Source organism: Neoarius graeffei, chromosome 19 (assembly GCF_027579695.1).
Source record: "Neoarius graeffei isolate fNeoGra1 chromosome 19, fNeoGra1.pri, whole genome shotgun sequence".
Classification (NCBI taxonomy): domain Eukaryota; kingdom Metazoa; phylum Chordata; class Actinopteri; order Siluriformes; family Ariidae; genus Neoarius; species Neoarius graeffei.
This window is the reverse complement of record NC_083587.1, coordinates 64,106,411-64,134,376: the sequence shown is the minus strand read 5'-3', so window position 1 is coordinate 64,134,376 and position 27,966 is coordinate 64,106,411. Positions and strand designations below refer to the sequence as shown.

The following is a 27,966-nucleotide window of genomic DNA, read 5'->3' as shown; positions in this document are numbered from 1 at the left end:
TATATATATATATATATATATCACATCACACACATCACATTATCTCTAGCCGCTTTATCCTTCTACAGGGTCGCAGGCAAGCTGGAGCCTATCCCAGCTGACTATGGGCGAAAGGCGGGGTACACCCTGGACAAGTCGCCAGGTCATCACAGGGCTGACACATAGACACAGACAGCCATTCACACTCACATTCACACCTACGCTCAATTTAGAGTCACCAGTTAACCTAACCTGCATGTCTTTGGACTGTGGGGGAAACCGGAGCACCCGGAGGAAACCCACGCGGACACGGGGAGAACATGCAAACTCCGCACAGAAAGGCCCTCGCCGGCCCCGGGGCTCGAACCCAGGACCTTCTTGCTGTGAGGCGACAGCGCTAACCACTACACCACCGTGCCGCCCCTATATATATATATATATATATATATATATACACACACACAAAATGGAATCATTTGCTGACAGCTCAGTCCCCCCCCAGTTCAAAAATCCTACACTCTAAAAAATAATGGGGCCAGTACCGGTTCTTCAGGGCGATGCCATAGAAGAACCTTTTTCAGGGCTTCAAAGAACCGTTCATGCAACAGTTCTTTAAAGAACCATTTAAACCATTTGTTTGAGCAGTGAAGACAGATTTGTGTAAACATAGCCTATGTGCATTGACCAGCAAATGGTAAGAGAATGCCAGGCTCTGAAGAACCATTTCCAATGAAGAACCTTTCGCATAATGTAATGGTTCATCACAGAGTTTTGACTCTCCATGGAACCATCCAGAGATTTGAAGAACCACTGAAGCACCTTTATTTTTTAGAGTGTATCTGCGCCCCTGCATGGACCATGGGGATGAAAAAGTTCCATATCGGTCATTCACAGTGTCCAGGCCGGGCGTGTATCTAGCCATAAACCGATTTCTACTGATATGGCTTCCCCATTCCAGAACATCCCCACTTTTGGAAAGCTTGATGCGCCCCTGAAGGAGGTGTGGAATGGAGGGAGATCCGTGTGTGCGTTTCTCTCTCAATGAGCTGTGTGTGTGGAGCTGGAGGCCTGGTGTCATGCAGCCTGGTGTGTGTGTGTGTGTGCAGCTTTGTTCTCCTCACTGTCTCCTGATTCCGCAAAACAAAGCGGCTTTTCTGCGCGCTGTCCAATGAGCGCACCGCGCGCGCGCGCACGCAGAGGAGGGATTTGATCTCAGCTCAGTTCGGCGATGTGAAGAGCTGAGATGATCCTCTACTCCCCCGGGTCGCTCTACTTTCCCTTCATGGAGCTTTAATCACACTTCACTTTCACAGAGAGAGAGAGAGAGAGAGAGAGGGGACTCGACCCGACCCGACCCGACCCGACCCTGGAGTTCAAGCTGGCGGCTCCATCCCTCCACCCGAGACGCGCTCATGAACTTATAGACCAAATAAAGTGCAAAGGTTTGGGATTTATTCTCTTTATTCTCTTTATTTCATCTTTCTGCACTCTGTGGATGTGTTGGTAAAGTTGTAGTGCTTATTAACCCCCAGGCTTTAGTTGTTGTTTGGATGTTTTTCGTACTAAACCCATGTTTACCAACCACAATAAAACCTTTTAAGCAACTTATTATTTACTCTTAGACTCTCATGAGTCCATGAAGATTGGGTTCGAGCTCATGATAAACTTCTTCTGGAGGCGTTTTGGCCACGCCTACTTTAGGGACGCGTCCCAAATCAGACAGGCGACTTGCTGGTGCTCATGGACTCGGGACTTCGGGAAAGAAGTGTTGGCCTTTTCCCTGAGCAAACTCAACCCTCCTCACTTGGAGTGTAACACCATGTAGGGTGCGAGGGCGGATTGGGACACGAACACTATGGTGGTGGTGGTGTTTTTGTTTTTAAATTTTTTTTTTTTGGGGGGGGGTGTTTTTTTTTTTTTCTCCACTCACTGTTCGTGTGTAAGAGTTTCACTTGCAGAGATGAACAACATTCCACAGAACTGTATGTATCCCCCTCCTCCTGTTTGTTTGTTTGGAGATTTAGTTTTAGTTTGGGTTCTGATCTGATCCCCTTGTGGATGCTGCTATGGAGGATCAGGAAATTGCATGCATGTTTGGTTTTTGGTTTGAGTATTGTGTGTGTGTGTGTGTGTGTGTGTTTGTTTGTAGATTAGTTTTAGTTTGGGTTCTGATCTGATGCCCTTGTGGATGCTGCTATGGAGGGTCAGGAAATTGCATGCCTGTGTGGTTTTTGGTTTGAGTATTATGTATGTTTGTTTGGGTTTTTTTGGATTGATTTAGTTTGGGTTCTGATTTGATCCCCTTGTATGTGGGATTGTTTGTTTTGTTTGTTTTTTACCAGCACACACACACACACACACACACACACACACACACAGGCTGTACAATATAACAAAACAATAGACAAGATCCGATCCCCTTGTGGATGCTGCCATGGAGGGTCAGGAAATTGCATGCATGTGTGATTTTTGGTTTGAGTATTTTGTTTGTTTGTTTGTTTGTTTGGAGATTAGTTTTGGTTTGGGTTCTGATCTGATGCCCTTGCGGATGCTGCTATGGAGGGTCAGGAAATTGCATGCCTGTGTGGTTTTTGGTTTGAGTATTATGTATGTTTGTTTGGGTTTTTTTTGGATTGATTTAGTTTGGGTTCTGATCTGATCCCCTTGTATGTGGGATTGTTTGTTTTGTTTGTTTTTTACCAGCGCACGCACACAGGCTGTACAATATAACAAAACAATAGACAAGATCTGATCCCCTTGTGGATGCTGCTATGGAGGATCAGGAAATTGCATGCATTTTTGGTTTGAGTATTGTGTGTGTGTGTGTGTGTGTGTGTGTGTGTTTTTGTTTGTAGATTAGTTTTAGTTTGGGTTCTGATCTGATCCCCTTGTATGTGGGATTGTTTGTTTGTTTTGTTTGTTTTTTTACCAGCACACACACACAAACTGTACAATATAACAAAACAATAGACAAGATCTGATCCCCTTGTGGATGCTGCCATGGAGGGTCAGGAAATTGCATGCATGTGTGATTTTTGGTTTGAGTATTTTGTTTGTTTGTTTGTAGATTAGTTTTGGTTTGGGTTCTGATCTGATCCCCTTGTGGATGCTGCCATGGAGGGTCAGGAAATTGCATGCATGTTTGGTTTTTGGTTTGAGTATTATGTATGTTTGCTTGGGTTTTTTTTTTTTTTTGATTGATTGATTTAGTTTGGGTTCTGATCTGATCCCCTTGTATGTGGGATTTTTTTGTTTGTTTTTTACCAACACATACACAGGCTGTACAATATAACAAAACAATAGACAAGATCTGATCCCCTTGTGGATGCTGCCATGGAGGGTCAGGAAATTGCATGTATGTGTGGTTTTGTTTGTTTGTTTGTTTGTGGCTTGATTTAATTTGGGTTCTGATATGATCCCCTTGTGGATGTTGCCGTGGAGGGTCCGCAAATTGCATGCATATGTGTTTTTTGGTTTGAGTGTTTTTGTTTATGGATTGATTTAGGCCAAGTTTACATTAGACCGTATCTGTCTCGTTTTCTTCGCGGATGCACTGTCCGTTTACATTAAAACGCCTGGAAACGCCGGGAAACGGGAATCCGCCAGGGTTCACGTATTCAATCCAGATCGTGTCAGCTCCGGTGCTGTGTAAACATTGAGAATACGCGGATACGCTGTGCTGAGCTCTAGCTGGCGTCGTCATTGGACAACGTCACTGTGACATCCACCTTCCTGATTCGCTGGCGTTGGTCATGTGACGCGACTGCTGAAAAACGGCGCGGACTTCCGCCTTGTATCACCTTTCATTAAAGAGTATAAAAGTATGAAAATACTGCAAATACTGATGCAAATACTGCCCATTGTGTAGTTATGATTGTCTTTAGGCTTGCCATCCTTCCACTTGCAAGTGGTAAGTGATATGCGCTGGGATCACACACACAGCGGCTCAGTCCCGAATCACTGCTCGTGCGCTTCACTCGCGTGCTCTGTGAGCTGCGCAGGGCCGGAGTGCGCACCCTCCAGAGGGCACTCGCTGTTCAGGGCGGAGTGATTTGGAGCGCAGGATGCCTGTGGAGCCGAGTGTATCCGTGTATTGGCGTTGCTGTGTGCACGCGAATCGTGTATTGGCGTTGCTGTGTGCACGCTAATCGTTTTAAAAACGTTAATCTGATGATCCGCTGATACGGTCTAATGTAAACCCCACCTTAGTTTTGGTTCTGATCTGATCCCCTTGTGTGGGTCCCCCCCCCCCCACCCACCCCCACACACACAGGCTGTACAACAAAACAAAAGACTGTAGATAAGATCTGGTTGATTCCCTCAGCATGGGCTGGAACCCTGTTTGCGCTGCAGGACAAAAACTTTCTCCTGATCTGACTTGTAGCTCGTCTACTGATTTGCGCTGAGTGTTTAGTGGAAGCTTCCGGCCGTCACACACACGTTTGCATTTGGTTGATCATTAACACACTCTGCTGTAAATGTCCTTGAGTGTCCTTGTCCCACATGTGAAGGTCCCTTTCCTGGCCTTTCAGAGGGACGTCAGCGATCTTTCATGTTTTAATAAAGCTGGAAGGTAAACACTAAAGCTCCAGATCCTGCGCAGAGAGGAAAACTCCGGTGTACAGAGACGTCTCGTTGTCTTCAGAAGCTGAAGATTTTGGTTTTTTTGAGGGCGTGAAGTGACCACAAACTTCCACCAATTCATTTTTGTTTTTTTAGAAGTTAGATGATTTTTCACAGCCGTTTTAGGCCACAGGATTTCTCGCCCGTGTGCTGTTGCTTCACCGTGGACAGCTCTGACGTTTCCAAGGAACAGATTCACTTTGCATTTCTCTTCAACTTTCCACTTCCTAAAAATATAAATTGAGCAAGTTGGGTTTTTCTGCAGCTTTCTGAGAAACGGCTTCATCGCCTACGAGCTGGACTGAAACAGAAAATAAATGGATTGAGGAGAGACATGTCTTTCTGTCGCTGATTAAACCTGGGTGAAGAATGAACGATTAAATAATGTCTGTTTAGGAGGCGGAGTTCGAGGATTTAACCAAAATATCACATCATATGATACTTAAAGACGTTTCTACGACACTCTATATGGATCATGATGATAAACTCCTGGTGAAACAAAAATGCTTTCAATTTTGGGCGGCACAGTGGTGTAGTGGTTAGCGCTGTCGCCTCACAGCAAGAAGGTTCCGGGTTTGAGCCCCGGGGCCGGCGAGGGCCTTTCTGTGTGGAGTTTGCATGTTCTCCCCGTGTCCGCGTGGGTTTCCTCCGGGTGCTCCGGTTTCCCCCACAGTCCAAAGACATGCAGGTTAGGTTAACTGGTGACTCTAAATTGAGCGTAGGTGTGAATGTGAGTGTGAATGGTTGTCTGTGTCTATGTGTCAGCCCTGTGATGACCTGGCGACTTGTCCAGGGTGTACCCCGCCTTTCGCCCGTAGTCAGCTGGGATAGGATCCAGCTTGCCTGCGACCCTGTAGAACAGGATAAAGCGGCTACAGATAATGAGATGAGATGAGATTTTTTTTCCCCAAAGCACTGATTGTGTGGAGAATTCATATCACAAAGAGATATTTTCAAAAATTGTTATGGATGACGATATTTTCAAAATACACTGTTCATGTGAAAAGAGAGAGTTTTTTTTTTTTTTGTAAAACTTTCCATGGATGAAAATCCTTTTCAAAAAAAAAAAAAAAACCTTGAGTGTGTATGGAGAAAATTTTTTTGAAAATGTTGTTCATGTAGATGGAGATTTTTAAACTTTCTCAATCTTGCAACATGTAATTTATTTTTTTACAGGACCGTCTTGAAAATCACTTTGGTGAAGAAGCATGCCGTTAAAATATCGTGAAATAAATAGCATCAGAAATGGACGGCGATTATTTTTGAGAATGTAAACAGAGACTTGTTCCAAAATGTTGATTTTTGTGGCTGAGCGAATTACCGAAAATAAATAAATAAAAGCCGTTTGTGTGGATGGGAATGTTTTCAAAATGCACTGTACTTTTTTTTAAAGAGAGTTCATTTCAAAAAACACTGTGTGGAAAGAAATAATTGCGAAATGATGTTTTGTGTGAAAGGAGATACTTTACAAAAACTTTATGTTGTCAGATTTTCAAAAACAGCGACGACGACAACAAAAACACTGTGTGTGTGTGTGTGTGTGTGTGTGTGTGTGTGTGTGTGTGTGTGTGTGTGTGTGAATAGAAATGTTTTCAAAAGCCTGGAAACAGCAAAAAAAAAAAAAACCTGTTTGAGTGGATGGAGAATTTTCTTTCAAGTTGTCCATGAAGGGGGAGAATTTAAGAAATTGTCAAATTTAATTTTGAAAATTGTTCACGTGGACGAACATATCTTAAAGAAACGTCTCTCGGTTTGGACGGAGAAATTTTCAGAAACTCGTCGCTCGCTGTCAGCAGTCAGTGTGTGAGCTTCAGGAAGGACCTGCTCTTTGTGTTTTGAGCTCATCGTTGATGCGTTTTGGTTTATTAATGTGTCGCAGCTCTTGTGTAGTTGATATAGCTGCAGTCGGCCTCCTGACTGCGTCGCCTGCGCAGACGGTTCCTGTGTGCAGAGTCAGAACAGGACACAGGAAGCTCTGCAGCAGCAGCGACGGACTCGATCCCGAGGACTGAGACTCATAAAGACGTCTATTGAGGATGATCATGTGACCGAGTCACGAGCTGAGGGGAAGAATGTACACACACACACACACACACAGACGAGATGGGTATAGGATGTCATGCTGTTAGGAAAACCTGCAAACACACAAGTGTGAATGAATATTTATTTTATTTTGCACAGTAACACGGTGTTACTTTAATTTAACTTTAACATTTGTATTTTGATTTAATTCTAGTCATATTGTTTACAGTTTGACATTTTGCACACATTTGAGCAGCACGAAAAAAATTCTGCACAATATCCTTCAGGTCTGTTTTACACACAGAATAAACGCTAACAAATAAATTTGCTCGTTAATAAATTTAAAATCAGGGACATGTCTATATTTATACATGTGCCAGGCTTGTAGTACTCGAGTCCGACTCGTGCCCTAATTTTAAGGCCTCGTGATTCGACTTGGACTTGAGCACTGATTACTCGGACTTGGACTCGGACTCGTGCATTAACTGCACTCGGACTCGTCAATTGGAGCCGAGGACTCTCTGATTTTTTTTTTCTTTATTTTTTGTAACATGCCATAATAATTTTGCCATAAGATATTTATATCTACATTAATTTTTGTACTGATTTCGTGTAAGAGTGTCACACCTGTGCGCCTTGGTGCGCGCATCAGATAGACTCTCGGGGGCGCTCTGGACAGCGCACATGCTAAGCGGACTCTCATGCACGCCGTAAACAACTCGCACCTGCACAGGATTAAGGCCCAATCAGTGCTCCGATGTAAAAACACACTTACTTTGCGAAGTATTGAGTTGCGTTGCTGACACATTACTGAGCCTTATTTCCTTGTTTGGTTTCCTGATCCCTGATTTCCTGTTTCTTGTCTTTGATCCTGCCGAGTCTACGATAGCCTGTTTGTGTCTCGCTCGACCTATCGCCTGTTTCACCGTTTTACGATTTTTCCTGCCGTTCTGGATTTACTGTCTTCACTTGTATAAATAACCACACCTTCTGCACTTCCATCCGTCTCCGACAGAATACTTCACACTCCCTGATAAAGAGAAGCACATTCACCTGTTCATACGCCATGTTCAAGAACAAGCTAAGGTTAATGGCGTTGAAACAGACACCGTCACATGGTGCGGTTGGAGTCTTGGACTTGAACACTGGGGACTGAAGATTGGACTCAGACTCGAGGTTTAGTGACTTGATATGTGCATTTATTTTTAACATTTTTTTAAAATAAAATGTCCACTAAGATTATAAAAAGAAATATTCGCTAGCAGTTCATATAGCTAGCTCACAATACCTAAATTAGCAAGTTGTTACATAAATTAACCAACTGCCTCACTAACAGATAATAGCAGCTTAGCAGTTGATGTACGTAAGTTAGTTAGCAAGCTAGTGTTTAATCTCAGTTAGCTGGCTAACCTTGTTTAATGTTAGTTTAACAGTTAGTGCAAGTCAGCTAGCTATTTACAGATAAATCACCTCCTGATCGCCTCATTGATACACGTTCTCTTTGTTAATCTTAACTAGCTGGTTAAGCTAGTGAGTGTCCGCTCAGTGGCTTCTGTACGGTGGCTAGTTTACTAATGAGGGAGATTATTTAGTGTATCGTGCTAGCTTAGCAGCTGGTGTTAGCTGTTAGCTAATTAACGTTGATATAAACTGAAATACCAACTTGTATTTAAAAGTTTTATCATTGAGCTAGCATGCTAAGGCTGGAAAGTAGCTAATATGACAGAAGCTGATATAAACGCCATGAGTTTGATATAATAACTTTTGACGATATTGTGATATTCAGTGCACATGCTGATTTATCGTGGCTAATATTTGCTTGAAAAAAAAGCCAAGAGGACAGCAGGGGCTTGTGGGTAAAGAAATGTCTCGTATAATAAAGTGAATAAGATGCTGTAGGGGTTCGTGTTGAGTTTAAAATCTCGAGTGATCTTCTGTAATTCAGGATGATACTGATGTCAAACACCATTCTTCTTCAACAGAGGTGTGCGCGCGTGTGTGTCCGCACTAATCTGTTGCTAATAATGCAGTGTGTTTATCAGCAGTTGAGTTGGAGGAAGTCTTGCTCATCATCGTGTGAAATATTTTATCCTGGTGGTTATTGCTGAGCGAGTCGAGCTTCTGTTTCAAACTGCTGCCAGATAAACTGGTGTGTCCTCAGGCTGGAGACGTGGAACATTCTGGAACATCGTGAAAGAAATTGTAGCAGGGGTTCCAAAACTTCTGAGAAAAAAAAATTCTGTCTTGAACATTTCTTCCCGCCAATTCCAGATTTATCATTTAAGAATGACTGGAACATTTTGGACTTTTTTTTTTATAAATTAGAACGACAAAACAGTGAAGTGAACACACAGGTGTATCTGTTTATAGGCGTATCAGACGCTCGCTGGCCGTGCTGTGAAAATTGTCCATGCAGACGCTCATCTAAGTTTCCAAATCTGTCATTGCTTAACTCTTGAATATTTTCTATCGTGAATACTATCATTAAAAAGCTTATAATCTCTGCTTTCCAAAGAAATGTATCCGGTTAAGATCTGTTCAGTACTTTGGGAGTAACGGCAGGTTGAAGTCGGTACAACAGAGTAAAAACTCTGCTCGCGGGACGTCGGGAAACTGCCGCTGCTTTTCTTTTTGAGTCACGGGAAAGCGGTCAGGCTCTCTCTCTCTCTCTCTTCTGATCAGTTTCCCACTGGATTACTCGTCAGTATCAATCAGATCACTTTTATTTATAGGGATGTTCTCTCGCTCTCACTGTTTCTGATGAAGGATTCAGCAAAATTTTCCGTCTGCTAGTTTTGATGTTATTGTTCACGGGAGACTTTGAAGTGAGTTTTCATAGCTTTACCCACTTATTTTATCAAATCAAACTGATTCCTGTAAATAAATAACTATTTTGGAATATAACTGGAGTTGTTTTGATGAAAAATATTGCAATCTTAGTGGTCAGAATGAGATTTTAAAAAAGCGGGAGTCAGAAACGCGAGTGTCAATTTCAGTTCAGTTAATGTGAATTGTTTATTGGATGTGGATCAGACAGTTTTTTCGAGGTTCACCTTGAAAGCTGTGAATATTAATGAAAATAATCATTTTTATTTTTTTCGCAGTCCAAATCCTGCACTCTGATTGGCTGGCGAGCAGGTCCGTATCCTACTAAACAGACCCCGGTTACGGACCTCTGGCGACTCGCTCGTTCACAACAACAACAGACATAGTAGCAATTTTTGTCAACATTTATCTTTTTTATAACATTTATTTATAAGATTATCAAAAATCTTATAAATGTTTGCCAGCATTTCTCAGGAGAATAGCATTAATTTTACAGCATGGATAGCGATAACGACAGTGTTCACAGCGAAAGCGAGTTTTACTACCCTGAGGAAGAAGAAATAAAAGAAAACATTTCAGGAGAAAGCTAAAAACCTGTAACTGTTCCTAACGCCGAGCAAAAACATGGCTTAATCCTGAATGACTCCTATTTGTATAAATAGGGGACGACATAGGCGGCAAATTGTAGTTTTTTTCCTGCCATGGAAGTGCACTTGTATACCGAGGAGGAAGCAATTTGCATTTACAGCCGTGAATGAGGATTCAAAATGGCGTCTCGGCTCGGTTTTCCCTTTCGGGCGCTCTCGTTTTCTGTTAGAATTTGGTAAAGAAAAAAATAAATATATTATTTACCAGCTTAAGGTCGGTCTGTATGGTGAAATACCGTGACCTCGGCCTTGAATACTGACCTCGGCCCAGAGGGCCTCGCTCAGTACTTTCAAGACCTCGGTCACGGTATTTCACCATACGGACCTCCCAGCTGGTAAATAACATGTATACTCTCTTCATATAAACACTAGTCGGCCCTACTGAGAAATACAAAGGCCTACAGAGCACAAAGAGGGGATTAGAAATAATCTTTTATTACTTTTTTATTGAGTGTATCGATGTAACGTTTTTACCTCATTGCCATAATTAATACTAATTTGCATAATTTGATTTTTTTTTTTTACAAATTTTTCAAACTTTGTATTCAGTATACAACCATTCATGTTCCTGCCAATTTCTATGTAAATATCTTGAAAAAATAGAAAAGCTATTAAGAAAAAACATTTGATCTCATTGGTTAATGAGGCCATTTTGGATCACGTGACCCTCAGATAGAATATTACGGCCGTTTTCTAAAAATGCAGTCGTTTCTTCAATCTTTAATTTGTCATAATTCAAGAACGGATAAACATATCTTAATTCTATAAAAAGTAAGTTGTTCTGAATTCAGTGAGACCAGTTTCAAGTGATTTGGATTGAATTTTCATCTGATATGCCTACTGTGTATGCTGGGTTTTGTTTTTTGTTTTTTTTGGCTCCTCAGTGTTTAGAGTCACGTTTGTAAATCCATATTTGTGAAATTTTCCATTGTTCCACTGAATCAGTCACTCAGTGTTTGTGGAGATTGCGGAGACGTTTGCTCAGAGATTGCTGGAGAAATCCATTCGCCCACTTTATTGCTGAATGGCTACATGATGGTGAAAATATTCTGTACTCTCAAAATAGTAACAGGCAGAACCTGTCTTCATGACGAGAGTGAAAACGGAGCATAAATCAGTGTGATGGAGAAATGATCAGGATGTTAAATCGACATGGTGTCCCGTCCTTATGTTTTCTCTCAAAGCAGGAAATCGTAGATTACGTTCTTGAACCTGTTCCTCATGGAGCAGGGTTTAAACCAGAGGAACCTCCTCGAATGAACTTTTTCCTCCAGCTCTCTTCATCAGCAGAAAAAGCTCCCCGAGCCTCCCTCATGAGTTCCCCGAGTTCTTTCCCTCCCACATTTCCACGAATTTGTTGTTGTTGGGTTTTTTTTCTCAGGACTTGGAATCGTTCAGAGGAACAGAAGGACAGACTCTGGTGTGGGATCTCAGGCTGCTCTTGTTTTGGGTGGACGATGTGTTCTTTACGAGGTGAAATGATTCTCTTGACTTGTTTTTCGTGTCTCTGCTTGTCTGGTGTGTTCCTTTGAAGCAGACGTGGTGTAAAGTTCAGGTTTTCACAGACGCTTCACTTTTATAGATTAGTGTACAATTCCAGACTGGGAAAATGACAGGAAGGGTGTGTGAGTGTGTTGCCACTTTATTAGGAACACCCAGCCACCTACTGTTCTGTTTTCTGCAGGTCTCTAATCAGCCGATCCCTTGATGCATCAAATCACGCAGATACAAATCAAGAGCTTGAGCTAATTAATATTCATGATGTTCAAACATCAGAACGGGAAAAACTGTGATCTCACAGTGAAGTGTGACTTTCTTTCTTTCACTGTGGTATGGGTGTTGGTTCGAGCCAGATGAGTATTTTTGGTTTGAGTATTTCAGAAACTGCTGATCTCCTCCTGGGGTTTTCACACACAACAGTCTGTAGAGTTTACACAGAATGGTGCGGAAAACAAAAAACAGTGAGTGAGTGAGCGAGCGACAGTTCTGTGGGTGGAAACAAATGCCTTGTTGATAAGAGAGGGTCAGAGATCAGAAAATGGACAGATTTGAGGTGGTTCGAGCTTTTATTTATTTATTTGCCAGGAAGGATATTGTAAAGCCAGTATCTCACTGGGCTGCGGCAAATTGTGAACGTCATTCGCGAGAGTGTTTCAAAAGTGTCTTGAAACATTTACGGGGCTTCTCAATTTCCTCGCATGGGTCGCAAAATGTCGCGCCTTCACCGCTGAAATTTTGAGCATGTTCAAAAAATTCGTGCGACAAAATTTATCTCAAAATAGCCGCAAATGCGTCGCCGGTGTCACAAAGCCGTCACGAACCCTTTTCAAGTCAGTTTCCGTGAGGCTTCCTCTACTTCCCTGCCTGCCGAGTAGGGCTGTAACGATACACCCAACTCACGATTCGATTCGTATCGCGATTTTTGACCCACGATTCGATACGCCCACGATTTTTTAAAAATGTTTTTTTAAAGTAGTAATTTGACTTATTAACATTTACTTACTTACATTAACTATTTAATAACAAATAATTCAGACCACTGCAGAGAATGAGTAATATGTATGCAAAAATGAACAAATGTATATCCAAAGATTGTTTTATTTCTCAAAATAATACTGTTGAGCCGGAAGCTCTGGTTTTTTCGGTTCTGAAAAAGTCATTTTTCCAAATCGTGTAAATCCGTTAAGATTTTTTTTTAAGCTCTCTCACTGTCTCACTCTCATAGGGCCAATGATTTTCTGTGATCGCGGAAAACAGATGGAAATTACGGAATTTTTATGGTGAAACGTTGCTCGCGTGTCAAAATGTAACTGCCGCAGAAGGCTTCCGCACAAGCAGACATGCCTTCAGTGTTGCCAGATATTGCTAACGTTTTCCACCCCAAAATATGTTCAAAACCAGCCAAAAAGCACCTAAACCCGCCCAATCTGGCAACACTGCATGCCTTTCCGGTCAAGTGATTGTGATTGGCTTGTGGCACACCTAGCCAGCCAATGAGCTGCTTGTTTACAGATTCGCTCCCCGCGTCGCAACCAGAATGGCGACCGCTTAAAAGAAATGAATGCTCTGCCAGTGGCGAGTGTGGACGTTGAGTGACTCGCAGAAGATTGTCGCAGGTCAGCGAAAAAACGACTTACTAATAGATATTAAAAAAAAAAGTAATTTAAGTAAGTTTAAAATGTAATTTAAATAAAAAGTAAAGTATTCATAAATTGAAGTTTGGAAGCGCCTCTGTTTTTGGGCTGAGGAGAAGTTTGAAAGGGTGTACCGCGATTCTGCCTTCTTGTATCACGATACGGATCGTGGCTCGGCATATCGCGATTTCGATTTGCATATCGTTACAGCCCTACTGCCGAGCGAAAGCCGGGCTGCGACAGCCTGCAACTAGTTGGAGACACAACAACTGCGGTAAAATATGCAAATATCAATTCAGTGTGATTCCAAGTGAAAATTTTCGATAATTCGCATATTTTATCGCAATTGTTGTGTCTCCAACTAGTCGCGGGCTGTCACAGCCCAGTGAGATACTACCCTAACTCATAATCACTCTGTACAACCGTGGTGAGCAGAAAAGCATCTCAGCATGCAACAGCAGAACAGAAGAACACATTGGGTTCCACTCCTGCAGCCAAGAACAGGGATCTTAGAATCAACAACAAGAAGTTCCTATTAAAGTGGCCGGTGTGTGTATTTATTTCACTGTCTTAATAGTTACTAGTTTTTGAAATATCACTGGATTCAGTGCTGGGTATAAATAAAAGTCATGATTCTTAGCAAAGTGTATCATGTCGTAATTGATCATGATATTAATTTTTTTTTTTTATTAATTAAAGAACTTCCTTGGAGAACTTCACCATATCTATAAAACTGTTATGTTGTTTTTTAAATAAGTTTTAGTCAACCGTACGAATCTCTCTGAATGAGCTGTTACTATAGAAGCGACAACACATTACAAGTAAAATGAGTGGATTAATATTAGAATTAATAATAAATATAAACCTGTGATGTGCGACTGCACGACTCTCAGAGCTGCTGTTCTAGAAAATTAATCAATACCTCCTCTCTCTCCTGACCAATCACAATCCAGGATTTAACATCCAGCTAAAATATATTATATAATGCTTTCAGACAATTTCAGCATTTTGGATTTGCAGAAAGAACAAAATAATACTGTCAGTGGTCAGTGTTACAGATGTTTTCCCGCAATATCCAGGAAAAGTATCGTGATTGTCCTGATGATGGTATCGTATTGTATCGTATCGTCCAGCTGTAAATGTGAGAGGTGAAGTGATGAATGCAAGACTGTGGAAGGTTTACACTACCGTTCAAAAGTTCGGGGTCACCCAGACAATTTTGTGTTTTCCATGAAAAGTCACACTTTTATTTCCCACCATAAGTTGTAAAATGAATAGAAAATATAGTCGAGACATTTTTCTGGCCATTTTGAGCATTTAATCGACCCCACAAATGTGATGCTCCAGAAACTCAATCTGCTCAAAGGAAGGTCAGTTTTATAGCTTCTCTAAAGAGCTCAACTGTTTTCAGCTGTGCTAACATGATTGTACAAGGGTTTTCTAATCATCCATTAGCCTTCTGAGGCAATGAGCAAACACATTGTACCATTAGAACACTGGACTGAGAGTTGCTGGAAATGGGCCTCTATACACCTATGGAGATATTGCACCAAAAACCACACATTTGCAGCTAGAATAGTCATTTACCACATTAGCAATGTATAGAGTGGATTTCTGATTAGTTTAAAGTGATCATCATTGAAAAGAACAGAGCTTTTCTTTCAAAAATAAGCACATTTCAAAGTGACCCCAAACTTTTGAACGGTAGTGTATATGGTGGACTGGCCTCGGCTCACGGCTCCCTGCACACTAAACACACACTGTTTCACAGAGTGATATAAATGTGTCCGGAATGTCGAGTGTGTTTCCAGAAAAAGAATAAATCACTTTCATAAATAACATCATCAGCTGCACAGAAGACACTGCTGTGTGTGAAATGGCACGAGTGGTGTTTCAGGTCTCACAGCAAAGCTGATGTGTGTGTGTGTGTTTTACAAATGTGACCAGGGACAAGATCCCCCCCCGCAAAAAAAAAAAGAAGCTGCTAAAATGAGTCAGTGAGTCACTTCTCATGGGAAAAAAATCTCACAATCAATCAGGAAGCAGAGTGAGATGTTTTCTGGTTCATTAGCAGGTGAATGTTAGCTTGGCAGGTGAACATCATCACATCGTGCTACTGAGCTTCACCTCAGGTTTCAGCCTGCTGCAAACCTGTTCCACTGCTTTATTATTATTATTATTATTATTTATTTTTTATTTTTTTTAGGCGGCACGGTGGTGTAGTGGTTAGCGCTGTCGCCTCACAGCAAGAAGGTCCGGGTTCGAGCCCCGTGGCCGGCGAGGGCCTTTCTATGTGGAGTTTGCATGTTCTCCCCGTGTCCACGTGGGTTTCCTCCGGGTGCTCCGGTTTCCCCCACAGTCCAAAGACATGCAGGTTAGGTTAACTGGTGACTCTAAATTGAGTGTAGGTGTGAATGTGAGTGTGAATGGTTGTCTGTGTCTATGTGTCAGCCCTGTGATGACCTGGTGACTTGTCCAGGGTGTACCCCGCCTTTCGCCCGTAGTCAGCTGGGATAGGATCCAGCTCGCCTGCGACCCTGTAGAAGGATAAAGCAGCTAGAGATAATGAGATGAGATGAGATTTTTTTTTTTTTTAATTTTTTTTAAATAAAAATTTTATATGACAAATTAATGGAAAAAAAAAAAGAAAAAACGATTAAAAATTAGCCAGGCAAGGTTTGTTTGCTGTTTCAGGTAAATGTTTTAGCGGCTAGATTTACACTAACGTTAGTGATGCTGTGTGTGTGGTTTTTAAAAAAATTTTCTTTTTATTTTTTTACTGTCCTATTAATTGACGTATCGGGCTGGAATGTTGTACAACTCACAGATTCCGAATGTCCCGGAGTTCCTCTGCTGCTGCGCGTCTACAGTTTTTATTTTCTGTGTCTTGTTGCTCTGGTGAAATTTGGGTAAAGAGGAAACCTCGTGTCTGCGGAATAATGATGTAATTTGGTTCACTGGGGTTCAGTGGGAAACGGGAGAGACTTGCTTTATTCAAAACACTGCACAGTCACATGATTACCGACTAACTGTATATGGGTCACATGCAAATCTCTCTCTCTCTCTCTTCTTCCCTCCCCTGTCTGTCTGTCTGCCTGTCTCTCTCTCTCTCTCTCTCTCTCTCTCTCTCTCTCTGTCTCCCTGTCTGTCTGTCTCTTTCTCTGTTTCTCTCTCACACGCACACACTCTGTCTCTCTCATACTCACTCTCCACCCCCACCCCTCTCTTGCAGTGTTTCCTGTGTGGGCGGAGCCTGGAGGGGCCCGAGGCTGGTCCTGGCCTCTCTGTATAAAATGGGAGGCCGGTGAAGGGCTCCACTCGTGGGCTTTGGACTCTCCGGTGTGGTGCATGCTGTGCCGCGGAGGCCGAGAGAAGCTCGAGCGGGCCTGTCGGAGAGGCAGGGGGGCGCTGCGGCTCCCCACAGCCATGCTTCAGCTCAAACTGCCCCGCCTCTTCAACATCCACCAAGTCCCAAAGGTGGGCTTCACTTCCTGTGACCTCAGTGTCGTCTCGTGCACGTTACACCTTTTACACCTTTTAGTAATAAATATCACAAGACAGAAGGCCACCGTTCCCTACAGACGTCCCACTGGCCAGACGATTCTGTGTGAAATATTACATGTTCCTGTTCCCAATGTCAACTTCATTATTTTACTGTAACAGTACACACACACACACACACACACACACACACACACACACACAAAATGCTTTCTACTTCTTTTAAACCACAGTAATATTTCTGTTCATATTAAAAAGAACCAGACGCATCACATTTTAGAATTCATTTATAGTCAGTTAATTTTGAGAAATATCTCTGAGACGGGTTACTTCCTCTCTCACTTGCGTTATAGCAGCTATAAACACTTGTTCCCTCTTTTTTCCCCTCTGTCTATCAGTTAAAGACAAACATATCTCAGCTTTTCACATTCCTGAGAAACCATGAAACCTTCCATAAACGTTAAATAAAAGCCTCCTGACAGAAAACTTCAGATCAGTTACGTTGATTCTGACTTTTTTTTTGTTAAATAATAAATATGATTTTGTCGCACGTCTGTTGTACAAGTCCCCATGAATTCACTGTTACTATAGAAACGATAACATATTCAAACGAACGTGTTTAATATAATTTATTAATGTGGTGTAAATTTAAAATGCTCTCAATTAATAAGCGTAAATGCAATGCACCGAGAAATAAGATGGTTATTAATTAATTTATCTCTCTTACAAAGACTTTTATTCCGAGCATCTTGAGCGTAATCTCCACTCGAAAGGGAACGATCTGTTCTTCGGTTCTGTGTAGAACTTTTAAAGTTCCTTCCAGAAAGAAATCAGCAGAGTTTAATCTCAGATCTGTTTGTTTCAGCAGCGTGTGTATAAAGTTTCATGATGAAAATTTTAGCTCGTTTTCACTGTACAGATTTCAAAGCTGAATTTTACAGTGTGGACGTCTGCATGGTCATACCCAGGTGTTTTGGGAGGACGGCATCATATCTGGTTACCGGCATCCTCAAAGCTCCGCCCTGGACTGCATCCTCAGCAGCTTTCAGATGACCAATGAGACGGTGAATATCTGGACCCACTTCCTGCCAACATGGTGAGAGAGACTCCTGTAGTATGGGACACATTGTTCATCGGTCTTGGAAGCATCTCGCTTATTAGTCCTGTTTGATCATGATGGGGAATTTTTTTTTTAAGTGAATCAGATCATTTGATTCAATGAGTCGACTCCTCAACGGCTCCCATATGACTCGTTGTCATTTTGTTCCAACCTTCACAAACTATGCAAAGTTTTGGCATTTTGGACTGAAAAAAAGAATGAACGTTTTATCTGATTTAATTCATGAAAAGTGACCGATAAAGATAATTGAAATCGCGGCAATAAACGGATCAGATGTTGGAAAGAGGTTTCCGTGGAGGCGTTTGGATTAATTTACACTGCAAAAGTGACATTGTTTACATCTTCAGGGGAAAAAATGAAGAAGAAAAAATGATTTGTATACATATGAGTTAACTTTACTTATCCCAATAGTCCAAATAATAATGTGTCATTTGAGAATGAATCGACTCTCATTGTTCAGCTAAAAGAGCTGATTAAAAAAAAATTGACTCGTCACCAAAATTTGAACCGTCACTCTGACAATATTTGGATGATTTACTGACTCCAACAGTTCAACTCGCAGTGACGCATCAGTGTCAAATGAGTCGACTCTCATGATTCACCTAAAAGAGCTGATTCAAAGAGTCGACTCATTCACATCGTCCAAATAGAAGTAGTGTGTTCATTTGAGAATGAGTCGACTCTTTGAATCAGCTCTTTTAAGTGAATAGTCAGCTCATTCATGTAGTGTTGCCATTTGAGGATGAGTCGACGACTTCTTTTTGTTCAACTAAAAGAGCTGATTCACGTCGTCCAAATAGAAGTAGCGTGTTCATTTGAGAATGACTTGATTCCCGTTGTTCACCTAAAAGAGCTGATTCAAAGAGTCAACAATGAATGGTTACTATTTGTCAGATTATTTCTCAGTCATCCAACTAATTGTGATGTTTCATTTGAAAAAGAGTCGACTCTTCTCATTTATTTGAAAGAATTGATTCAAAGAATTGACTATTTTATGAACACATCACTGCTGTTTGGATGATTACTTATCCAAATAATAATGTCATCACAGTACTGATGTGTCATTTTCAAAATGAATCCGTTCTCAATGTTCACCTAAAAGAGCTGATTCAAAGAGTCGACTCATTCACGTCGTCCAAATAGAAGTAGTGTGTTCATTTGAGAATGAGTCGACTCTTTGAATCAGTTATTTTAAGTGAATAGTCAGCTCATTCATGTAGTGTTGTCATTTGAGGATGAGTCGACTCCTTTTTGTTCAACTAAAAGAACTGATTCAAAGAGTCGACTCATTCACGTCGTCCAAATAGTAGGGTGTTCATTTGAGAATGAGTCGACTCTTTGAATCAGCTCTTTTAAGTGAATAGTCAGCTCATTCATGTAGTGTTGTCATTTGAGAATGAGTCGACTTCTTTTTGTTCAACTAAAAGAGCTGATTCAAAGAGTCGACTCATTCACGTCGTCCAAATAGAAGTAGCGTGTTCATTTGAGAATGAGTCGATTCCCATTGTTCACCTAAAAGAGCTGATTCAAAGAGTCAATAATGAATGGTTACTATTTGCCAGATTATTTCTCAGTCATCCAACTAATTGTGATGTTTCATTTGAAAAAGAGTCGACTCTTCTCATTTATTTGAAAGAATTGATTCAAAGTATCGACTATTTTATGAACACATCACTGCTGTTTGGATGATTATTTATCCAAATAATAATGTCATCACAGTACTGATGTCATTTTCAAAATGAATCCGCTCCCAATGTTCACCTAAAAGAGCTGATTCAAAGAGTCGACTCATTCACGTGGTCCAAATAGAAGTAGTGTGTCCATTTGAGAATGAGTCGACTCTTTGAATCAGCTCTTTTAGGTGAACAATGAGAGTTGACTCATTCTCAAATGACACATGATGATTTGGATGATGTGAATGAGTTGACTCTTTGTTCACCTAAAAGAGCCGATTCAAAGAGTTCACGTCGTCCAAATAGAAGTAGTGTGTTCATTTGAGAATGACTCTACTCTCACTGTTCACCTAAAAGAACAGATTCAACGAGTCAACAACGAATGGTTACTATTTGTCAGATTACTTCTCAGTCGTCCAAATAATAGTGATGTTTCATTTGAGAAAGAGTCGACTCTTCTCATTTACCGAAAAGAATCGATTCAAAGAATCGACTCTCTTTTTTTTAAACGAACAGCACATCACTACTGTTCGGATGATTACTTACTCAAATAGTAATGATAGAACAGTACTCGTGTGTCATTTTGAAAATGAATTAGCGCTCAATGTTCACCTGAAAGAGCTGATTCAAAGAGTCGACTCATTTGTGAACGACACATAATTTCTATTTAGATGATTAACATAAAACAAGAAAAGTAAACAAGACACCTCCTCGTGTGAATAGTACTTCTAGAGTACAGTTGGTAATGAGAGGCTGCTTCTGCTTTGTTCCCACTATCGTTCGACTCTTCAGGTACTTCCTGTGGCGCTTCTGTGCGCTCTGTTCGACGGTGGACTTCCTGTCTGAGAGCTACTCGTGGCCGCTGCTGGTGTACATGCTGCTGATCTGCGTGTATCCCTTCACTTCCAGCTGTGCTCACACCTTCAGTACAATGTCACTCGAAGCCCGGCACATCTGCTATTTCTTCGACTATGGAGCGCTCAGCCTTTACAGCCTGGGTACACACACACACACACACACACACACACACACACACACACACACACACACACACACAAAAGATCTCTGAAACATTCCATTAACTCATACTGGTGTTTTCTTTGGACTTTGCCTGCGCTCGGTGCCTGGTTTCCCAGCACTAATAGAGTCGGGTGATATCGGGCAGCGTTATAAGCCTCTTGATGTATTCACTGGACCTCGTGAACAAGGGAAGACAAAAAAAAAAGATCGTTTATCATTCAAAGTTGTGAGAATAGCAACCACGGACCTTCATCACTGAACCGAATGACTTAACTCGCTAGCATATAGCTGTTTAGGCATGACGTAAAAAAAATAACTTTTTTCAGACATGTTGATTTAAAGGGATCCTCCAGTGGATTTATTCTCAAACTTGTTTTCAGTAAAAGTAGTCACAGATTTCAAAAATCAAACTTTCATTTTCGGAGACCAAATAGTTTTCGAGAGAAATGAATTTTCTTTAAAATGCCAGATGAGCTTGACGTATGCGATGATGTCATGTAGTGGTCATTTGGAGCAATTCAGCTGTTTATGTTCTCTGTTAACATCGTAGTTTTGTTAGTTTTACAAGTATTTTTACTGAATTTATCAGTTTTTAAACAAGTTTGCCTTGTTGTGTAGCATATAAATGCCACAATAATGCTAAAAAGAAAGTACAAGCTGAATAGACTGCATTTCCACAGAGAAAATGCAGTGTGCTTGATCAGCTGAAAAACTGATAAATTCGGTAAAATACTTGCAAAACTACGACGCAAACAGAGAATATAAACAGCTGAGTTGCTCCAAGTGACCACGACATGATGTCATCGCATACGTCAAGCCCATCTGGTATTTTAAAGAAAAATTAATCTTTCTCGAACACTATTTGATCTCCAAAAATGAAAGTTTGATTTTTGAAATCCCTGACTACTTTTTGCTAAAAATAAGTTTGAGAATAAATCCACTGGAGGATCCCTTTGATAAAAAATAAATAGTTGTGACGACAATTACGCTGTAATTCCACTGAGCAACGACGGGGAACCAAACGTGTTCCGCCATATTGAGAAAGGTCGCAATTTATGACGGTCACAAAAGGAAAAAAATAAAATGCTCATAATTGGAAGAAAATATCTCGTAATTATAATGAGCTCAGGTTTTCGTTACTGTGAGAAAAGTTGAGGTAGGAGACTTATCACTCTCCACTAATCATGGCTACAGGATAATCGCGTAGGTGTAGGCCATGATGGCGCCGTCGTAGTTAATCTGCTTTTATTTCCTTCTCTGTATGAGACACTGGGAAGAATTGTGGACGGCTTTAATATTAAAGGAACAGTCCACCGTACTTCCATAATGAAATATGCTCTTATCTGAATTGAGACGAGCTGCTCCGTACCTCTCCGAGCTTTGCGCGACCTCCCAGTCAGTCAGACGCAGTCAGACGCGCTGTCACTCCTGTTAGCAATGTAGCTAGGCTCAGCATGGCCAATGGTATTTTTTGGGGCTGTAGTTAGATGCGACCAAACTCTTCCGCATTTTTCCTGTTTACATAGGTTTATATGACCAGTGACATGAAACAAGTTCAGTTACACAAATTGAAACGTAGCGATTTTCTATGCTATGGAAAGTGCGCACTATAATGACAGGTGTACTAACACCTTCTGCGCGCTTCGGCAGTGCATTGATATCTGAACTCCGTATCAATGTGCTGCCGAAGCGCGCAGAAGGTGTTAGTACGCCTGTCATTATAGTGCGCACTTTCCATAGCATAGAAAATCGCTACGTTTCAATTTGTGTAACTGAACTTGTTTCATGTCACTGGTCATATAAACCTATGTAAACAGGAAAAATGCGGAAGAGTTTGGTCGCATCTAACTACAGCCCCAAAAAATACCATTGGCCATGCTGAGCCTAGCTACATTGCTAACAGGAGTGACAGCGCGTCTGACTGCGTCTGACTGACTGGGAGGTCGCGCAAAGCTCGGAGAGGTACGGAGCAGCTCGTCTCAATTCAGATAAGAGCATATTTCATTATGGAAGTACAGTGGACTGTTCCTTTAACATGCCGAGCTGAACCCAAACAGGAAATGCACAGCTAACCTCGCGAAAAGTGGCCAATTTTGCAAACCTAAAAAGAAAACTCCTTTCTTTAAAATGATTGAATGAACATTTCTCATCTTTGCAGGTCATTAAGTGTTTACATACCCAGTGCTGACAGTTTTGCTCAAAAATAAACCTTTTTTTTCATAATTATGAGATAATGTACCTTCTTTTTATCTTTTGTGTATGCAGTGCACTTCCACAGCATCAACACTCGTATGTTGATCTCCCTTTGCTCATGCCCACTCCTGCTGATTCAGGATAAAAAAATTTTTATAGCAAAATGTTTGAGTGCATCATAACTCCTTCGGACACGAGGAGAAATGCTGTGGAACTTCACGTGTGCAATTGTACACGTTATTTCCGAAGGGGATAAAAAGAAAATCCTTGAATTATGTGTTCATCAATGAAACTGACTAATTCCAGGTTCACACTGTTTGATATTCGACCCGATTTTGCTGTCGTAAACCTCGGGGTTGAGATTCGTGGGGCGGCTACAAATACAAATAGGATGAAACGTAAAACCAAACATGAATATATGCGTTTCCTCGAGCCTGTTTTCTCTCCGAGCTGATTCCTGGGTCTCACTGACCTGATAACATAAAGCAAATCTATCATTAGAGGATCTTCATCATATAATCTGTCACAGGGAACAACACGCTGTCTTAGAATAGAATATATATCATGCGACAATAAATCACAAAACAAATTTGACAAAATCAAAATGAATCCTGATTATTAACAGGTTGTCATCTCCTCTTATTGTTTTTCCAAACTGTAATTACGTTGTTTAGGCAGCAGAGGGCGCAATAACACAGCGGGAATACGTGTGACTTCACTGTAGGCGGAAGTAACACAGCACTAATGCTGCAAAAACACACAAAATAAACAGCTCTAAAATGAGAGAGAGCTGCTGTGTGATTCTGTACAAATCGATTTAAGAAGTTGGAGCACGCGCTCGCTCGCTCTCTTTTTACAGACCGCTGAAAGATAAAGAAAAGAGAAGCAAATGGAGGAAGAACAAATGTTCATAAGTTTTTATTAAGAAAGAATATTTGTTCATAACTTGTTCATTTTTAATAAAGAAATATTTTAGTTCAGTCCATTATATTTTAACCCACATTTGTAAATGTTGGAGTTTCATATCAAGATGTTTTCATGTTTTTAAAAACATCTTGATTCACGCAAATGACGTTTCCGAACAAATGTGCACACAAACAGCTTTTTTTAAATTTAATTAAATTTTTTTTAATCTCGGACAACAAAATCAGCATTTTTGTAAAATATCTCCTTTTGCACAAACATTGTTTTGAAGTTCTGTCTTTCCACACAGTGTTTTCAAAATTAATTTCCCATCCACGTGAATGGCCCCCCCACACACACACACTTTTTTTTTTTTTTTGTATTAATTCTCTTCATTCACAAAATCAGCATTTTGGAAAAAAAATCTGTTTACTTTCTCGAAAAATATCTCTGTCTGCACAACCATCGTTTTTGACGTCCACATGAACAGCGTCTTCAAAAAAAAAAAAAAATTCTCCATGCACGCTGAGCGTGGAGCACACGAAGGAAAAGTAAATAAAATGTTCGTTTAATATTTCTCAGTTAATTTTTTTTTCAAAAGTATTGTGGGCAAATTGAATCATGAACCCAATATTGTGAATTGGGAGAATTGTTACATGCCAATACTTTATAGAATCTGATTTATTATTATTAATAATAATAATAATAATAATATATAAAGAGAGTGCTAAAGTTAGCGAGTCTCCAGTGGTTCTGATCCGGTTTATTACTCTGAATTGTTTGATTTTCAGAACCGGAGTGCAGAAGTTTTGATTGTCAACGAAATGGTTTTATTTTGCAGGTTGTGCGATCGCGTACGGCTCCTATGTGATGCCTGAATGTTGGGTGAACAGTCGGCTCCATCGCCTCTTCGTGCCAATTGCCATCGCTAACACCATCTTCTGCACCAGCACGTCCTGCTACTCCCGGTAAAAAAAAAAGCACGCACGCACGCACACCCTGTTCACTCGAGTCGTGTTGATTGATTGAACTCTAACAGAGCAGCGGCTGTGACTGCAGTGTAGCCGCCAATCATAGGTTTGTTTATAACACCTGATCGTTTCTATAGTAACGACTCATTCGCAGGGGTTTGTTTCTAGTGCGCAGACGCTCCAAATGAACGGAAGTAAAAATGTGTATAAACACTGATGCGGGTGAAGCAGTAACTTCAGACATCTTCAGGACAGGACTGAGGAGTTTCCGCTTGTTTCTCAGTAACGCAACGAGCTGCAACGTTTTTTGTCTTATTACCGTCAAAGAATAGTTTCTTTCACAGAACGTTAAATAAGCGGATAACAATCAATCAGTGGTCTTTGAAAGATGGTCAACCTTTAATTCGACTTTTTTCAAGTGTAGGTCATAAAAGAATTTTCCCGACACCCAGTTATTTTTGTTAAGTGACCGAAAGCTACTGAATTCGAATCACAGACCTCCAATTTATTAGTTTTTTTTTTTTTTTTTAATAGAACAATTAATGACTTTAGCGCCCCGTGGCCCTAAATTCTCCGCTGTTTTTTCCTGCTTCACCATGACCCATCTCATCTCATCTCATTCTCTCTAGCCGCTTTATCCTGTTCTACAGGGTCGCAGGCAAGCTGGATCCTATCCCAGCTGACTACGGGCGAAAGGCGGGGTTCACCCTGGACAAGTCGCCAGGTCATCACAGGGCTGACACATAGACACAGACAACCATTCACACTCACATTCACACCTACGCTCAATTTAGAGCCACCAGTTAACCTAACCTGCATGTCTTTGGACTGTGGGGGAAACCGGAGCACCCGGAGGAAACCCACGCGGACACGGGGAGAACATGCAAACTCCACACAGAAAGGCCCTCGCCGGCCACGGGGCTCGAACCCGGACCTTCTTGCTGTGAGGCGACAGCGCTAACCACTACACCACCGTGCCGCCCAGATCTGAATGTTCTTTTTAAAAATAAAGTATGATGTCTCATTCTTTAATAAAGGACAAATTGTAATGTAGAAGAGGAATATATTTAAAAAAAAAAAAACACTTTGAGGGTGTGCGGTTATCGGAAAATCATCAACTTCAGGGTGTTGATGGGTTTTATAGCTCCGCTTCATCACACCACCCTGTTGATTTATTTTTCTATAACGGTGTAACACGGAGGGGTTTAATCTGATTCATAATCCAATTATAAACACAGTTATCGTGATTTTATAAATCAGTTTCATTTTTTTTTTCCCTTCCAGGTTTTTAGAGCTGCAGTTCCCACACAGGAGTAAAATGTTGCGCACCGGCGCCTTCGTGATTCCCTTCATGTTCGATAACATCCCGCTTTTCTACAGAGTGAGTGACGATGAGTGAGATCTTCACCAGATGTTCAGATCTTTGTGAACGTGCTCGCTGAGAAACAGTTTGCGTGTTTGTGTTGTAGCTCCTGCTGTGTTTTGGTGGAAGCTGCGCTCACACGGACGCTCTGCCCAGTCACTGTTATCACCTGCTGTTTGCTTTCCTCACCTGCTTCCTGTTCGCATCTCACCTGCCTGAGAGACTCGCGCCGGGACGCTTCGACTACATCGGTACGGATTGGAGAGAGTTTCTGTGATGGATGATGTCACTGAAGCATTTTATTCCTGAGCCGTCTTTTTATCCCCCGCTGGCGGAAAGGCCCGAAGGGGGATTATGTCGTGGTGATTTCCATCCATCCGTCCCGGGAAGGGCGCTCACCTTCTGAAATCAACTCCTCTCACAGTTTTTGGAGGAATTTCACGAAACTTGGCAGGATTCTTTGTTATATGTCGGTCATACGCATTTTGTAATTTTGTTAAATTTTACCAGAGTTACAGCCCTTGATTAACAAAATTATAATTTGCCAATTTCATGAGAGTGTGTTTTCCTTCTGAAATCAACTCCGCTCACAATTTTTAGACGAATTTCACAAAACTTGGCAAAAGGCATTGTTATATGTCAGTAAAACTCGTATTGTAATTTCGTTCAATTCGGTCACATTTTACCAGAGTTCCAGCCCTTGATTAACAATCTTGTACTTTGACACTTTCCTGAAGGTGTGCTCGCCTTCTGACATCAACTCCTCTCACAATTTTTGGATGAATTTCTCGAAGCTTGGCAAAAGGCCTTGTTATATGACGGTAATACGCAGATTGCGATTTAATTTCGTTTGTGAAAATTTTCCCAGAGTTTTGACCCTTGATTAAATAACTTGTACTTTGACAATTTCATGAGGGTGTACGTTCTTCTGAAATCAACTCCTCTCACAATTTGTGGAGGAATTTCACCAAACTTGGCAAAAAGCTTTGTTATATGACAGTTATACGCAGATTGAAATTTCATTGAATTTGGGCAAATTTTCCCAGAGTTATGCCCTTGATTATTAGCGAACTTGTACTTTGGCAATTTCATCAAGGTGTGCTTGCTTTCTGAAATCAACTTCCCTCACAATTTTTATCCCCCGCTGGCCGAAAGGCCTGAAGGGGGATTATGTCGCGACAATGTCTGTCCGTCCCGCAAAGGGTACTCACCTTCTGAAATCAACTCCTCTCACAGTTTTTGGAGGAATTTCACGAAACTTGACAAGATTCTTTGTTATGTCAGTAATGCGCAGATTGCAATTTCGTTCAATTCAGTCGCATTTTACCAGAGTTATGGCCGAGTTGCCAGCGGGGGATATTGTGCTCTCAGAGCACTCTTGTTGAAAAAACACAGTGCTGTTGATTTAATTGTCTGGAAGTGCAGCTCAGAGACCCGTGCTGCTCCAATCATCATAATCATCTTGGATCTTGGCTCGGAATTTTATCGTGTTGTAAAATTTCATATCCAAGTGTATAATGTTCTTTCCTCTCCCAGGACACAGTCACCAGCTGTTCCACATCTGCGCCGTAATCGGTACACACTTCCAGATGGAGGCTGTTCTGACGGATATGACATCACGTCGAAGCTGGCTCATGGCTCACTCAGCCACACCGTGCTTCCTGGGAACGCTGGGAGCGCTGGCACTTGGCGTCCTGCTCAACCTGGGCATCATCGCGCTGTTCAGCGCCAGTCTGCTGCGTGCTCCAACCCTCAGCTCCGACAAAGGGGTTGCTCCGAACCGCACACTGCATACAAACATCGCCGCCGTTGCCACGAAAGACCAGTAAAACTCTCAAGCACTTCAGAAAAAACAACTCCAAACATGGCCCAGGGAGAATAGGGTCCTCGAGAAATAGAGATGCACTGAAATTGCATTTCATTTCAAAATAATTCTGCCACAAAAATAATTTTCATTATTTAAGATTAATTTTAATTCAGATTTCTAAGAA

At 41.3% G+C, this 27,966-nt stretch overlaps 1 protein-coding gene across 1 annotated transcript; it reads left to right on the top strand.

Moving 5' to 3' along the window:
* Positions 1-1,282: 1,282 nt before the first annotated feature.
* paqr6 (progestin and adipoQ receptor family member VI) lies at positions 1,283-27,966 on the top strand. Its single transcript, XM_060900420.1, has 8 exons — positions 1,283-1,421; positions 16,464-16,708; positions 17,701-17,828; positions 20,318-20,523; positions 24,483-24,609; positions 25,897-25,993; positions 26,082-26,226; positions 27,512-27,966. Exons 2-8 carry the CDS (start codon positions 16,580-16,582, stop codon positions 27,802-27,804), a joined length of 1,125 nt encoding a protein of 374 aa, XP_060756403.1. The 5' UTR covers positions 1,283-1,421; positions 16,464-16,579; the 3' UTR covers positions 27,805-27,966.

Excerpts from the sequence above, each read along its gene's own strand:
- paqr6 (XM_060900420.1), top strand. The coding sequence starts at position 16,580 with ATGCTGTGCCGCGGAGGCCGAGAGAAGCTCGAGCGGGCCTGTCGGAGA. Across the intron at positions 16,709-17,700 it reads ACATCCACCAAGTCCCAAAG|GTGTTTTGGGAGGACGGCAT; the intron begins GTGGGCTTCACT and ends GGTCATACCCAG. Across the intron at positions 17,829-20,317 it reads ACCCACTTCCTGCCAACATG|GTACTTCCTGTGGCGCTTCT; the intron begins GTGAGAGAGACT and ends TCGACTCTTCAG.